Source organism: Oncorhynchus keta, unplaced genomic scaffold (genome assembly GCF_023373465.1).
Source record: "Oncorhynchus keta strain PuntledgeMale-10-30-2019 unplaced genomic scaffold, Oket_V2 Un_contig_18996_pilon_pilon, whole genome shotgun sequence".
NCBI lineage: Eukaryota > Metazoa > Chordata > Actinopteri > Salmoniformes > Salmonidae > Oncorhynchus > Oncorhynchus keta.
This window is the reverse complement of record NW_026281229.1, coordinates 69,343-83,666: the sequence shown is the minus strand read 5'-3', so window position 1 is coordinate 83,666 and position 14,324 is coordinate 69,343. Positions and strand designations below refer to the sequence as shown.

General features: G+C 42.4%; 1 protein-coding gene across 33 annotated transcripts in view; it reads left to right on the top strand.

Moving 5' to 3' along the window:
* The window catches only part of LOC118370532 (zinc finger protein OZF-like), a 126,940-nt gene that overhangs the window by 76,040 nt on the left and 36,576 nt on the right, over positions 1-14,324 (top strand). For 7 of the 33 annotated variants that reach the window (XM_052504305.1, XM_052504333.1, XM_052504336.1 and 4 more), the window contains exon 4: positions 8,806-9,054. The exons of 16 other annotated variants lie outside the window; for them this stretch is intronic. In XM_052504305.1, coding sequence (XP_052360265.1) covers positions 8,806-9,054 — 249 coding nt within the window. Of the gene's footprint in view, positions 1-2,700; positions 2,811-8,805; positions 9,055-10,917; positions 11,049-11,166; positions 11,305-11,508; positions 12,226-14,324 lie in introns of those variants that run through there. 10 more of the 33 variants (XR_008105976.1, XR_008105977.1, XR_008105975.1 and 7 more) reach the window with 6 other exon arrangements.

Below are 14,324 nucleotides of genomic sequence, written 5' to 3'. Positions count from 1 at the left end.
TAAATTACATAACCTACGGCTGGCAAATAGCTATGCCAAGTTCGCTACTCGCTAGCTAGCGGGGCGCACCTTTGTGTGAAGTTAGCCACAATAAGGATTAAATAACAGTGGAATTTACGGTTCGCCTTCACAATAAAAGTCCCCCATTGGAAACAACAGTATTGCGTTAGTAATACATATGTTTCGTGTTAGTATACACTTTTGTAGCTAGCTGGATAACCCAATAACTAGTTATCAAGGCCTAGGTAGCTATAGCCCTAAACTATCTAAAGCATGTTGATGATAACTATTGTACGATAATGTTGCGTCTAAATTGTCATACATTATTCTCTACCACAGATTTCCACAAGATCTCAGATTCCAGGTTGGGAAAATACTTACTAGAAAGAAACATATGACAACAGAGAGTTGTTGATTTCCATTGTTATTTGTAACACTAAAAAGGGGAGAAAAAGACAATCCTGTTTTTCTAAATTAGCTACAGTGCATTCGGAAAGTATTCAGACCCTTGACTTTTTCCACATTTTGTTACATTACAGCCTTATTCTAAAATAGATTAAATTAAAATGTCCTCTGCAATCGACACACAATACCCCATAAATGCCAAAGTGAAAACAGGTTTTTATATATATTTTTTCAAAATATATCTTTAAAAAAACAACTTTAACATAAGTATTCAGACACTTTGCTGTGAGACTCGAAATTGAGCTCTGGTGCATCCTGTTTTCATTGATCATCCTAGAGATGTTTCTACAACTTGATTGGAGTCCACCTGTGGTAAATTCAATTGATTGGACATGCTTTGGAAAGGCACAGACCTGTCTATGTAAGGTCCCACAATTGACAGTGCATGTTGGAGCTAAAACCAAGCCATGATGTCGAAGGAATTGTCCGTAGATCTCCGAGACAGTATTGTATCGAGGCACAGATCTGGGGAAGGGTACCAAACAATATCTGCAGCATTGAAGGTCCCCAAGAACACAGTGGCCTCCATCATTCTTAAATGGAAGAAGTTTGGAACCACCAAGACGCTTGCTCAAGCTGGACGCCCGGCCAAACTGAGCAATCGGGGGAGAAGGGCCTTGGTCAGGGAGGTGACCAAGAACCTGATAGTCACTCTGACAGAGCTCTAGAGTTCCTCTGTGGAGATGGGAGAACCTTCCAGAATGACAACCAGCACTCCAAAAATAACTTCTTCCTAGGTTCCTTCCTTCTAGGGAGTTTTTCCTTGCCACTGGGCGTCTGCATTGCTTTGCTCTGTGGGGTTTTAGTCTTGGCAAAAAAAAGCCTTACTCCTGCTCTGACCGTTGGAAGAGTTTCTCTCAACATGGCCACTTAAAAACACACCAACATATACATAAATGTGAGATTCCTCATCAGTTCTCTGACTAGCGAAGATTAAAATCATTCCTTCACTTAATTCTCAAGAAATCGTAGCACACTATTGTAATCCTATTGTTTCTCACTGTGAGAAAAGGGAGCGTTATAGAATGTTAGCCTCTTTACTTTACTGATCAGTATTCACCTTGTCAGTTTTGGTGTGTTTTGTTAGCTTCTACTGTAAAGATATTGATATGACCTTGGATTTGCCCTGAGGGTTGAATATCCTCTGTGAGGCTGGTTGACTGGGTGGTATTGCTTCCCCCTCTGTGGGAATGAGCTGGTAGACAACATTTATCAGATAGAGATGGTGTGATGATCAGTTTTCACCATTCGGTTGGGTGGATTATTTTTGTTTATTTAAATAGTATTTTAAAACTAGACTAGTTATTAATTATAAATATGTTTGGATAACTTAATTGAAGCCTGCTTAATGTATCTTCCAATGAAAAGTAAAGATTGTACATGAATTTGTACTGGCCAAACCCTTCTCTTTTGTGTAACGAATTACAAAACAAACATACTTTAAGTGACATATTTAGTGCTTTTCTGAAGCTTAGCAAGACAGGAAGTTTAAATGAGCATCACAAAGCTAAATCTGACATATTCTCTTTATTGATCTACTGAATCATCATAGTTTTGGGGTGTTAACTTTACAGTAAATATAATGCTTTGTTTAATTCATGAAATTCCAACAAATATATCTGTATTTATCTACACAATTACGTGTCATGACACCTCTACACACTGGGACAAGCCCATTTGCTAGTCACCAATATTCTCTAAATCAAATTAGTGCTGACTGTTTAACAGTCTTATGGCCTGGAGATAGAAGTGGCTTCATTCTCTCAGTCCCAGCTTTGATGCACCTGTACTGTCTCCAACTGCTAGGGGCGGCAGGTAGCCTCGTGGTCAGAGTGAGCTGACAAGTTAACTATCTGTTGTTAACCCACTGTTCCACGGGCGCCGAAGACGTGGATGTCGATTATGGCAGCCCCTCGCACCTCTCTGTTTCAGAGGGATTTGGTTAAATGCTGATGACACATTTCAGTTGAAGCCGTTCAGTTGTACAACTGACTAGATATCCCCCTTTCCAAGATGCTAGCAGGGTGAACAGGCCGTGTCTCTGGTGGCTGAGGTTCTTGATGATCTTCTTGGCCTTCCACAGAGATCATCTACAATGCATATGTAATGAGTTGAAAACTTAGACACTACAACAGACACCCCCTTAGTTAAAACAAACAAGGCTTATTTGTCTAGCTAATCAATCTCCCTTTTATATTCTACATGGTTTAGTAGTAGTTAGTCCATCAGTCCAATAATGTCGCTGTGGTAGTGGGGGGAACAGGAAGTTCCGGGTTGGTGCCCACCATTCTACAGAATAAAGAAAGCGCCAGAACTGTGCTGACCGTTTCTCTTTATTATTACAGGTATGTAATAGAACGTTTAAACGGACTAACATCGAAATAACGTTTGGATAAGGTTTTGTGTCAAACCGAGTGAGTGAAGAACGTGAGAAAAAAAACATTTACGAGCACACGGCGCTGTGTCCACCACACGTTTTCAATTGTAAGGCTTTCATTGTTCGTATACAGGGTTTCGCCTGGGAATGTTCAGTACAAAAACGCTGTGGAAGTTGCAGATAGAAATGCCTTGAATAGAACTGACACGATTCCATAGAATCAGAGGCATGTTTGTTCTACATAATACATTTATATCTGATCGTGGCCAACGTCTCCGTCCTCCCCGCTTGTCCCTACGTATGTGAAGATAGCTACAATAACGATTAGCCACAATAGTGGAATTTGCGGTTCAACCTCAAAGTAAAAGTAACTACGGTAATTGAAAGTGATGAACGGATAGAAAATAGTGGAATCATTCCATATTTGGGTTAGATAATGATAACATGATTGGAATGTTACTTAATTTAAAATGAATTACAATAATTGATTAAATTGGAGAAAAAAAAGAGAAAATAACGTTTGAAATCCCACTGTGTATATGTTGGACTGCATAATTTGCATTGGGGACATTTTTATATGTACTTATGAAACGGGTTGGATTGTGCACCCAGGAAACGGGTGACACCCACAGAATACAATTACCAAGAGTTAACACATATTAATGTCTTAGCTCTTATTGCAGGACTTTGACTGAATACTCACCTTCCCAGTCAGTCTATTACAGGGGTTCTCCAGTACTATTTGAGAAGGTCCAGTCACACACATTTCCTAGGTGGCAAAAGTCCAGATGGATATTGTCATTTATTGGCGTAACAAACCCCCAACTTGCAACCCCAAAATCTTCACAACCCTGTTGTTGGTAGGTTTAAATGTAATATCACACAATTCTATACATTTTGAGATGTGGGGCAACATTTTTGTTGTTGCAGTTTTAAAGCTAATTTCCTGCAATTTTACACATTTCCATGTCTTCTGTGTTTATATGATACCAGGGGTCAAAACCCAGCCCCAAAAAAGTATTATTATGTATATATTTGGGTTCCGTGGTCCGTTTTGACCCGCTCTAGATCTGGACCGTGGTCCATATTGACCCGATCTGGACCGTGGTCCATATTGACCCGATCTGGACCGTGGTCCATATTGACCCGATCTGGACCGTGGTCCATATTGACCCGATCTGGACCGTGGTCCATATTGACCCGATCTGGACCGTGGTCCATATTGACCCGATCTGGACCGTGGTCCATATTGACCCGCTCTAGATCTGGACCGTGGTCCATATTGACCCGATCTGGACCGTGGTCCATATTGACCCGATCTGGACCGTGGTCCATATTGACCCGATCTGGACCGTGGTCCATATTGACCCGATCTGGACCGTGGTCCATATTGACCCGATCTGGACCGTGGTCCATATTGACCCGATCTGGACCGTGGTCCATATTGACCCGATCTGGATCTGGACCGTGGTCCATATTGACCCCATTCTGGGTTCCGTGGTCCGTATTGACCCGCTCTGGATCTGGACCGTGGTCCATATTGACCCCATTCTGGGTTCCGTGGTCTGTATTGACTCAGTCTGGATCTGGACCGTGGTCCGTATTGACTCAGTCTGGATCTGGACCGTGGTCCGTATTGACAGTCTGGATCCAGACCGTGGTCCGTATTGACCCGCTCTGGATCTGGACCGTGGTCCGTATTGACCCGCTCTGGATCTGGACCGTGGTCCGTATTGACCCGCTCTGGATCTGGACCGTGGTCTGTATTGACCCAGTCTGGATCTGGACCGTGGTCCGTATTGACTCAGTCTGGATCTGGACCGTGGTCCGTATTGACTCAGTCTGGATCTGGACCGTGGTCCGTATTGACCCGATCTGGACCGTGATCGGTATTGACCCGTTCTGGATCTGGACCGTGATCGGTATTGACCCAGTCTGGATCTGGACCGAGGTCCACCAGTTGAGTATGGAGGGTCTTTTGTTTGTGTTGGACATTCATATTGCACTCTACAGTCTTACCTATGGATTGTTCAGCCTACTCAGTGACACCCACAGAACACAACTATGTAGAGTTTACACAAATATTAGCATCTCAGCTCTATTGCAAATCAAATAAAATAAAATGTATTTATATAGCCCTTCGTACATCAGCTGATATCTCAAAGTGCTGTACAGAAACCCAGCCTAAAACCCCAAACAGCAAGCAATGCAGAGGTAGAAGCACGGTGGCTGGGAAAAACTCCCTAGAAAGGCCAAAACCTAGGAAGAAACCTAGAGAGGAACCAGGCTATGTGGGGTGGCCAGTCTTCTTCTGGCTGTGCCGGGTGGAGATTATAACAGAACATGGCCAAGATGTTCAAATGTTCATAAATGACCAGCATGGTCGAATAATAATAAGGTAGAACAGTGGAAACTGGAGCAGCAGCACAGTCAGGTGGACTGGGGACAGCAAGGAGTCATCATGTCAGGTAGTCCTGGGGCACGGTCCTAGGGCTCAGGTCCTCCGAGAGAGAGAAAGAAAGAGAGAATTAGAGAGAGCATATGTGGGGTGGCCAGTCCTCTTCTGGCTGTGCCGGGTGGAGATTATAACAGAACATGGCCAAGATGTTCAAATGTTCATAAATGACCAGCATGGTCGAATAATAGTAAGGCAGAACAGTTGAAACTGGAGCAGGACTCTGAAACCTCTGCTGTCCGGGAGTTGAACCCCGTCAGCTAAATTGTCATGATAATCAGTGGTTTCAAGTTTCTCTGTACATTTTTGAGGAGATGATAACAGCAATAAATTAATACTTCTGCATTTCCCTCTGTGTTAAACACAGATTCTCATTGCCAATAGACTCATTGCCAATAGACAACATGATTAGTCACAGGAACCAGGACTAATAAAGCCAATGCAACTGGCTGTTTTACAAACCCTAGGCCTTCCACATGGATGGACATTCATAAAGTTATAGGCCGACACTGTAGGATACACCCCAGTAAACACAGACCGACGTCTTTTGAATGTCTTTGTTTGACTTGGCCCAAACATTAGACCGGACCAGATCTGAACCAATCACATCATTAGGCAGGATTTCATTGACTCGGGTGCGTTCGACAAAAGTAATGTGACAAAAAATCTTTGCGGCGGCAGATATGAGAAATGTTATAAAGCTCAACAACATTTTTAATCGTTTGATGGTGGATTTTTCTTTTGTCAAAGTTTCTTTATTCCCGACAAGTGAGGATAGAAGCTGTGTTAAAAAACAACAACGTATGATTGCGGAATCATTTTGACGGTACGAGGTGCGTCATTACTAACAGCTGTTTTTATCGATACAAGATAATTCAATGAAAGCACTAGCGGGCCATTGTCGGATCTATTTTCTATGCGAACTTTCTCTAAATGTCGACAAAAAAAAATAATTGGACAAGTTATTGGAGACAGCTACTGTTTCACAAGATTGGATCGCATAGTACAGCAGAGTACAGGAACGTAACGTTTAGTAGAGTACAACAATACAGAGTATAGTACAGTATAACGTGTATCTTGAGTTTTTAAATTTTTACATTTATTTATTGGCAATTCACAACATATTAATATATATTTTTTTTTCTCTAAATGAGCCTTGTACAATTAAAGGTTGAATACACTGCATTTCAAACAGTCAATAATCTAATGAATTCAGGGCTTGTGAAGTTATACCGAGGCTAAATATAAGCCATCCACAACCATAACACCCACTAATCATTGTATTATTTGATCAAAATATTTTAACCTGCTATTTTTTGTTGTTGCAATAATCACTTCTCTCAAGCCCAGGTGCTGGTGATTAGCCTGCTAATCTTTATGTTTCAAGTTTATGTAACAGTATAACTTTAGACCGTCCCCTCGCCCATACTCGGGCCCCTCTGCACACATCAACAACTGACACCCACGAAGCATCGTTACTCAGCGCTCCACAAAAGCCGCGGCCCTTGCAGAGGGGAACTACGAATTCAAGGTCTCAGAGCAAGTAACGTCAACGATTAAAACGCTAACTAGCTGTTTCACATCCGTTACATTTAGTCAAATTGGATCTATTTGCTAACAAGGTTGAACAGTTTAATTGTTATGACTTGTTATGAACACACCCTTCATCTGTCTCGAACTGTTTGAAAAGCATGTTAGCCTGTCCGCTTTGTTCAGATGTTAAATCAAGTGGCCAACCTTATTTCTGTCTCCAACTGTTTGAAAAGCATGTTAGCCTGTCCACTTTGTTCAGATGTTAAATCAAGTGGCCAACCTTATTTATCAGAATGAGAACGAGTTGCTTATTCCTTACAGTGCATTCTGAAGGTTTTCAGACCCCTTTTCCACATTTTGTATTTACCCTTATACTAAAATTGATTAAATTAAATGCTTTTCCTCATCAATCTACACACGTAATGACAAATGACAAAGCAAAAACAGTTTTTTAGATTTTTTTGCAAATTTACAAAAAAATTCAAAACTGAAATGCTTTATTTCCATAAGTATTCAGACCCTTTGCTATGAGACTCAGAATTGAGCTCAGGTGCATCCTGTTTCCATTGATCATCCTTGATGTTTCTACAACTTGATTGTTGTCCACCTGTAGTAAATTCAATTGATCGGACATGATTTGGAAAGGCACACACCTGTCTATATAAGGTCCCGCATTTGACAGTGCATGTCAGAGCAAAAACCAAGCCATGAGGTCGAAGGAATTGTCTGTAGAGCTCTGAGACAGGATTGACTCTTCCTAGAGCTGGCCGCCCTGCCAAACTGGGCAATAGGGGGAGTAGGTCCTTGGTCAAGGAGGTGACCAAGAACCCAATGGTCACTCTGACAGAACTCCAGACTTCCTCTGTGGAAATGGGAGAACTTTCCAGAAGGACAACCATCTATGCAGCACTCCACCAGTCAGTCCTTTATTGTAGAGTGGCCAGATGGAAGCAACTCCTTAGTAAAGGCACATGACAGCCAAGTTGGAGTTTGCCAAAAGTTAAGGACTCTGACCATGACAAACAAGATTCTCTGGTCTGGTGAAACCAAGATTAATCTCTTTGGGCTGAATGCCAAGTGTCACATCTGGAGGAAACGTGGCACCATCCCTACAGTGAGTCCTGGTGGTGGCAGCGTCATGTTGTGTGGATGTTTTTCAGCGGCAGGGACTGAGAGACAAGTCAGGATCGAGGGAAAGATGAATGGAGCAGGGAGATCCTTGATGAAAACCTGCTAAGGACCTCAGACTGGGGTAAAGATTCACCTTCCAACAGGACAACGACCCTAAGTACACAGTCAAGACCATGCAGGAGTGGCTTTGGGACAAGTCTCTGAATGTCCTTGAGTGGCCCAGCCAGAGCCCGGACTTGATCCAGATTGAACATCTCTGGAGAGACCTGAAAATGGCTGTGCAGCGACGCTCCCCATCCATCCTGACAGAGCTTGAAGGATCTGCAGAGAAGAATGGGAGAAACTCCCCAAATACAGATTATAATGTCAAACCCAAAAAGACTTAAGGCTGTAATCGCTGCCAAAGGTGCTTCAACAAAGTACTGAGTAAATGGGTCTGAATACTTATCTAAATATGATATTTCTGTTTTATATTTTTAATACATTTGCAAAATATTCTTAAAACCTGTTTTCGCTTTGTCATTGTGGGGTGTATTGTCTGTAGATTGATGAGGGGAAAAAACTATTTAATACATTTTAGAATAAGGCTGTAACGTAACAAAATGTGTAAAATGTCGAGTTCTGAATATTATCTGAATGCACTGTTTAGGAAATCTAGTTTAGCATACGCTAAGTTCATTTACGTAGTGAACCCTTTATAGTGTGAACTTTGTGTCTAATGTAAGGATGAATTGAATGTTTTGTTGTCAGCTCTTAGCTACCTGATCTAATATAGTTTGAGAATAAAGATTTTGTCAGAACTTTCAAGACTCATTTTTGTGTACTTTTCTCTTTATTACTACAGACCGACTCAGATTAAGTCTGAGGCCAGTAACATCAACAGTGAGGACAAACCCAGCCTGCCTCTCTCCTTCCACACTGAGTCCAAACCTACAGTCACTGGGTCCTGATTGTGACAGTGGAGCCCAGTTTGCACTGCAGGATCCAGAGATGACATCAGTGAAGCTGGAAGACTGCAGTCAAACACTGGAACTGAATGTCAACATTAAAGATGAAGAAGAGGAGGAGAACATTGGGAAATCTGTTTCTCATGGTAAGAACAGGTTCTAACTATATCTTCAGAAGTTAGACCTCCTTAAGTTATGACCCAGTCTATTGATAGGTTGAATTCTGTAATTCTGACAACATGTCCCTGAACAACTGGGCTATCTGAAGTGATCAGAGAGGAGACTAAAGAAGTGAAGTAGACAAACTGTCAGCGTTTTAAAGTTCTACGAAATGAGTCTGTGTAGTTACTAACCCTTGTGATAGTGAGTGGAGGATGATATGAAATGAGTCTGTGTAGTTACTAACCCTTGTGATAGTGAGTGGAGGATGATATGAAATGAGTCTGTGTAGTTACTAACCCTTGTGATAGTGAGTGGAGGATGATATGAAATGAGTCTGTGTAGTTACTAACCCTTGTGATAGTGAGTGGAGGATGATATGAAATGAGTCTGTGTAGTTACTAACCCTTGTGATAGTGAGTGGAGGATGATATGAAATGAGTCTGTGTAGTTACTAACCCTTGTGATAGTGAGTGGAGGATGATATGAAATGAGTCTGTGTAGTTACTAACCCTTGTGATAGTGAGTGGAGGATGATATGAAATGAGTCTGTGTAGTTACTAACCCTTGTGATAGTGAGTGGAGGATGATATGAAATGAGTCTGTGTAGTTACTAACCCTTGTGATAGTGAGTGGAGGATGATATGAAATGAGTCTGTGTAGTTACTAACCCTTGTGATAGTGAGTGGAGGATGATATGAAATTAGTCTGTGTAATTACTAAGTCTGTGTAGTTACTAACCCTTGTGATAGTGAGTGGATGATATGAAATGAGTCTGTGTAGTTACTAACCCTGGTGATAGTGAGTGAAGGATATGAAATGAGTCTGTGTAGTTACTAACCCTTGTGATAGTGAGTGGAGGATGATATGAAATGAGTCTGTGTAGTTACTAACCCTTGTGATAGTGAGTGGAGGATGATATGAAATGAGTCTGTGTAGTTACTAACCCTTGTGATAGTGAGTGGAGGATGATATGAAATGAGTCTGTGTAGTTACTAACCCTTGTGATAGTGAGTGGAGGATGATATGAAATGAGTCTGTGTAGTTACTAACCCTTGTGATAGTGAGTGGAGGATGATATGAAATGAGTCTGTAGTTACTAACCCTTGTGATAGTGAGTGGAGGATGATATGAAATGAGTCTGTGTAGTTACTAACCCTTGTGATAGTGAGTGGAGGATGATATGACTCATAATATTCACCCCTTTCTGCCCTCAACTGTGGAACAGCTTTTAGGGCCATAGACCCCATTTAGTCTACTGGTCAATTGTTGGTCAATAGGCTGTTAGTCGACCAATATTTTTTTTAGTCGAGCAAATATACAGTACCAGCCAAAAGTTTGGACACACCCATTCTTTATTTTTTACTATTTTCTACATTGTAGAATAATACTGATGACATCAAAACTACGAAATAACACATAGAATCATGTAGTAACCAAAAAAGTGTTATTTTAGATTGTTCAAAGTAGCCACCCTTTGCCTTGTTGACAGCTTTGCACACTCTTGGCATTCTCTCAACCAACTTCATGAGGAATGCTTTTCCAACAGTCTTGAAGGGGTTCCCACATATGCTGAGCACTTGTTAGCTGCTTTTCCTTCACTCTGCGGTGCAACTCATTCTAAACCATCTCAATTGGGTAGTGGGGGTCATCTGATGCAGCACTCCATCACTCTCCTTCTTGGTCAAATAGCCCTTACACAGCCTGGAGGTGTGTTGGGTCATTGTCCTGTTGAAAAACAAATAATAGCCCCACTAAGCGCAAACCAGTTGGGGTGGCGTATTGCTGCAGAATGCTGTGGTAGTCATGATGATTAAGTGTGCCTTGAATTCTAAATAAATCACTGACAGTGTCACCAGCAGAGCACCCCCACACCATCACTCCTGCTCCTCCATGCTTCACGGTGGGAAGGAGGACCTCGTCTGCTCCTCCATGCTTCACGGTGGGAAGGAGGACCTAGTCTGCTCCTCACAAAGACACGGTGGTTGAAATCAAAAATCTCAGTTGATGTTGGGATGTCTGTTACTTGAACTCTGTGAAGCAGTTATTTGGGCTGCAATTTTTGAGGCTGGTAACTCTAATGAACTTATCCTCTGCAGCAGAGTCTGGGTCTTCCTTTCCTGTGGCGGTCCTCATGAAAGCCAGTTTCATCATAGCACTTGATGTTTTTTGCAAATGCACTTGAAGAAACTTTCAAAGTTCTTGACATCTTCCGGATTGACTGACCGTGTATTAAGGTAATGATGGACTGTTGTTTCTCTTTGCTTATTTGAGCAGTTATTGTCATAATATGGATTTGGTCTTTTACCAAATAGGGCTCTTCTGTATACTACCCCTACCATGTCACAACACAACTGATTGGCTCAAACGCATTAAGAAGATAAGAAATTCCACAAATGAACTTTTAACAAGACACACCTGTTAATTGAAATGCATTCCAGGTGACTACCTCATGAAGCGGGTTGAGAGAATGCCAAGAGTGTGCAGCGCTGTCATCAAGGCAAAGGGTGTCAACTTTGAAGAATCTCAAATATAAAATTATCTTTGATTTGTTTAACACTTTTTTGGTTACTACATGATTCCATATGTGTTATTTCATAGTTTTGATGTCTTCACTATTATTCTACAATGTAGAAAATAGTCAAAATATATAAAAAATGCACACAAGCCATCTGTCTGATTCACGCCTGTCTGGGTGGACTAGTCCATTTGCCTGTCTGAGTGGACTAGTCCATTTGCCTGTCTGGGTGGACTAGTCCCTTTGCCTGTCTGGGTGGACTAGTCCATTTGCCTGTCTGGGTGGACTAGTCCATTTGCCTGTCTGAGTGGACTAGTCCATTTGCCTGCCTGAGTGGACTAGTCCATTTGCCTGTCTGGGTGGACTAGTCCATTTGCCTGTCTGGGTGGACTAGTCCATTTGCCTGTCTGAGTGGACTAGTCCATTTGCCTGTCTGAGTGGACTAGTCCATTTGCCTGTCTGAGTGGACTAGTCCATTTGCCTGTCTGAGTGGACTAGTCCATTTGCCTGTGAGTGGACTAGTCCATTTGCCTGTCTGAGTGGACTAGTCCATTTGCCTGTCTGGGTGGACTAGTCCATTTGCCTGTCTGGGTGGACTAGTCCCTTTGCCTGTCTGGGTGGACTAGTCCCTTTGCCTGTCTGGGTGGACTAGTTCATTGCCTGTCTGGGTGGACTAGTCCATTTGCCTGTCTGGGTGGACTAATCCATTGCCTGTCTGGGTGGACTAGTCCCTTTGCCTGTCTGGGTGGACTAGTCCATTGCCTGTCTGGGTGGACTAATCCATTGCCTGTCTGGGTGGACTAGTCCCTTTGCCTGTCTGGGTGGACTAGTCCCTTTGCCTGTCTGGGTGGACTAGTCCCTTTGCCTGTCTGGGTGGACTAGTCCATTGCCTGTCTGGGTGGACTAGTCCCTTTGCCTGTCTGGGTGGACTAGTTCATTGCCTGTCTGGGTGGACTAGTCCATTGCCTGTCTGGGTGGACTAATCCATTGCCTGTCTGGGTGGACATCCCTTTGCCTGTCTGGGTGGACTAGTCCATTGCCTGTCTGGGTGGACTAATCCATTGCCTGTCTGGGTGGACTAGTCCCTTTGCCTGTCTGGGTGGACTAGTCCCTTTGCCTGTCTGGGTGGACTAGTCCATTGCCTGTCTGGGTGGACTAGTCCATTGCCTGTCTGGGTGGACTAGTCCATTGCCTGTCTGGGTGGACTAGTCCATTGCCTGTCTGGGTGGACTAGTCCATTGCCTGTCTGGGTGGACTAGTCCATTGTAGAGGGGATGGCACACCACTATCACCAGTAGTACATTTAGCCTACCGTTAATTCCCATAATTTTTAGTCTACAATGTTTGTTTGGTTACGGTAATGCATTCAATATATTATTATTACAGTCTTACCATTGTCATTGTAGGAGTGGACACATTGTTTGTAGAGCATATACAACCTAGGCTACACTTGTGAGAGAGGTTTTGGTGCATTTCCTTCCATTTTACGAGTTTACAATGTATTTTTTGTCTTTTGTTAAGAGTGCTCCTGTCAATGTTGAGTAAGGACACACACCTGATTACGCCTGATTGCTGTTTGAGGTGAAGACATTTTTTGTTTGAGAAACTCCACAGTGACGGTGAGTTAAGACAATCAGTAATAGTATCAGATCCCCAAATGGGCACATTTATAGAAGCCAGCAGCCTATAGGCCTACTTCAATGTGTAATCAGGCCTATAGACTAGCCTGCCTGATTAGACATAGAAGTAGAGATATAGGCTAGCCTGCCTGATTAGACATAGAAGTAGAGATATAGGCTAGCTGGCCTGATTACACAGAAGTAGGTCTATAGTCTACCTGATTAGACATAGAAGTAGAGATATAGGCTAGCTGGCCTGATTACACATAGAAGTAGAGATATAGGCTAGCTGGCCTGATTACACATAGAAGTAGAGATATAGGCTAGCTGGCCTGATTACACATAGAAGTAGAGATATAGGCTAGCTGGCCTGATTACACATAGAAGTAGAGATATATAGGCTAGCTGGCCTGATTACACATAGAAGTAGAGATATAGGCGAGCTGGCCTGATTACACATTGAAGTAGGCCTATAGCCTACCTGGCCTGATTACACATTGAAGTAGGCCTATAGGCTAGCTGGCCTGATTACACATTGAAGTAGGCCTATAGGCTAGCTTGCCTCAGTGCAAATGTAGGCCTATAAATGTGCACATTTGGGGATCTGAAACTATTTCTGATTGTCTTAACTCACCGTCACTGTGGAGTTTCTCAGACAAAAAATGTCGTCACCTCAAACAGCAAGTAAACAAAGTATGTTTGTATATCCATTGAGAATGACAATAGTTCCTCAATGTAGCCTATTTAGAAAGTATTTCCATCTAACCACTCAGCATGACAGGGGAAAACATGTAATGCTCTGATCCAGTGGAAATGTCATGAAATAGGCCTACCAGATTACTTCTTATCCCTTGCGCAAAATAGCCTACAGCTCTGTCTGTCTGGAGCTCGCTGGCATGAGAAACTCTAAGGGCCCAAAAGATTTTATGCAAGGTTGCAAGTTTGCTAGCACAGGCCAGACCAAATTAATAGTTGATATTATGTTTCAAGTTTCTTGCAGACAGGCCATGTGCAGCCAATTTGATTTATAGGATATCTATTTTCATCAGGGTATTTTCTACCTGCAGGTTGCAATGTTTTTATTTGTTGGCTTTATGTAGGCTATTTTTACATATTGGCA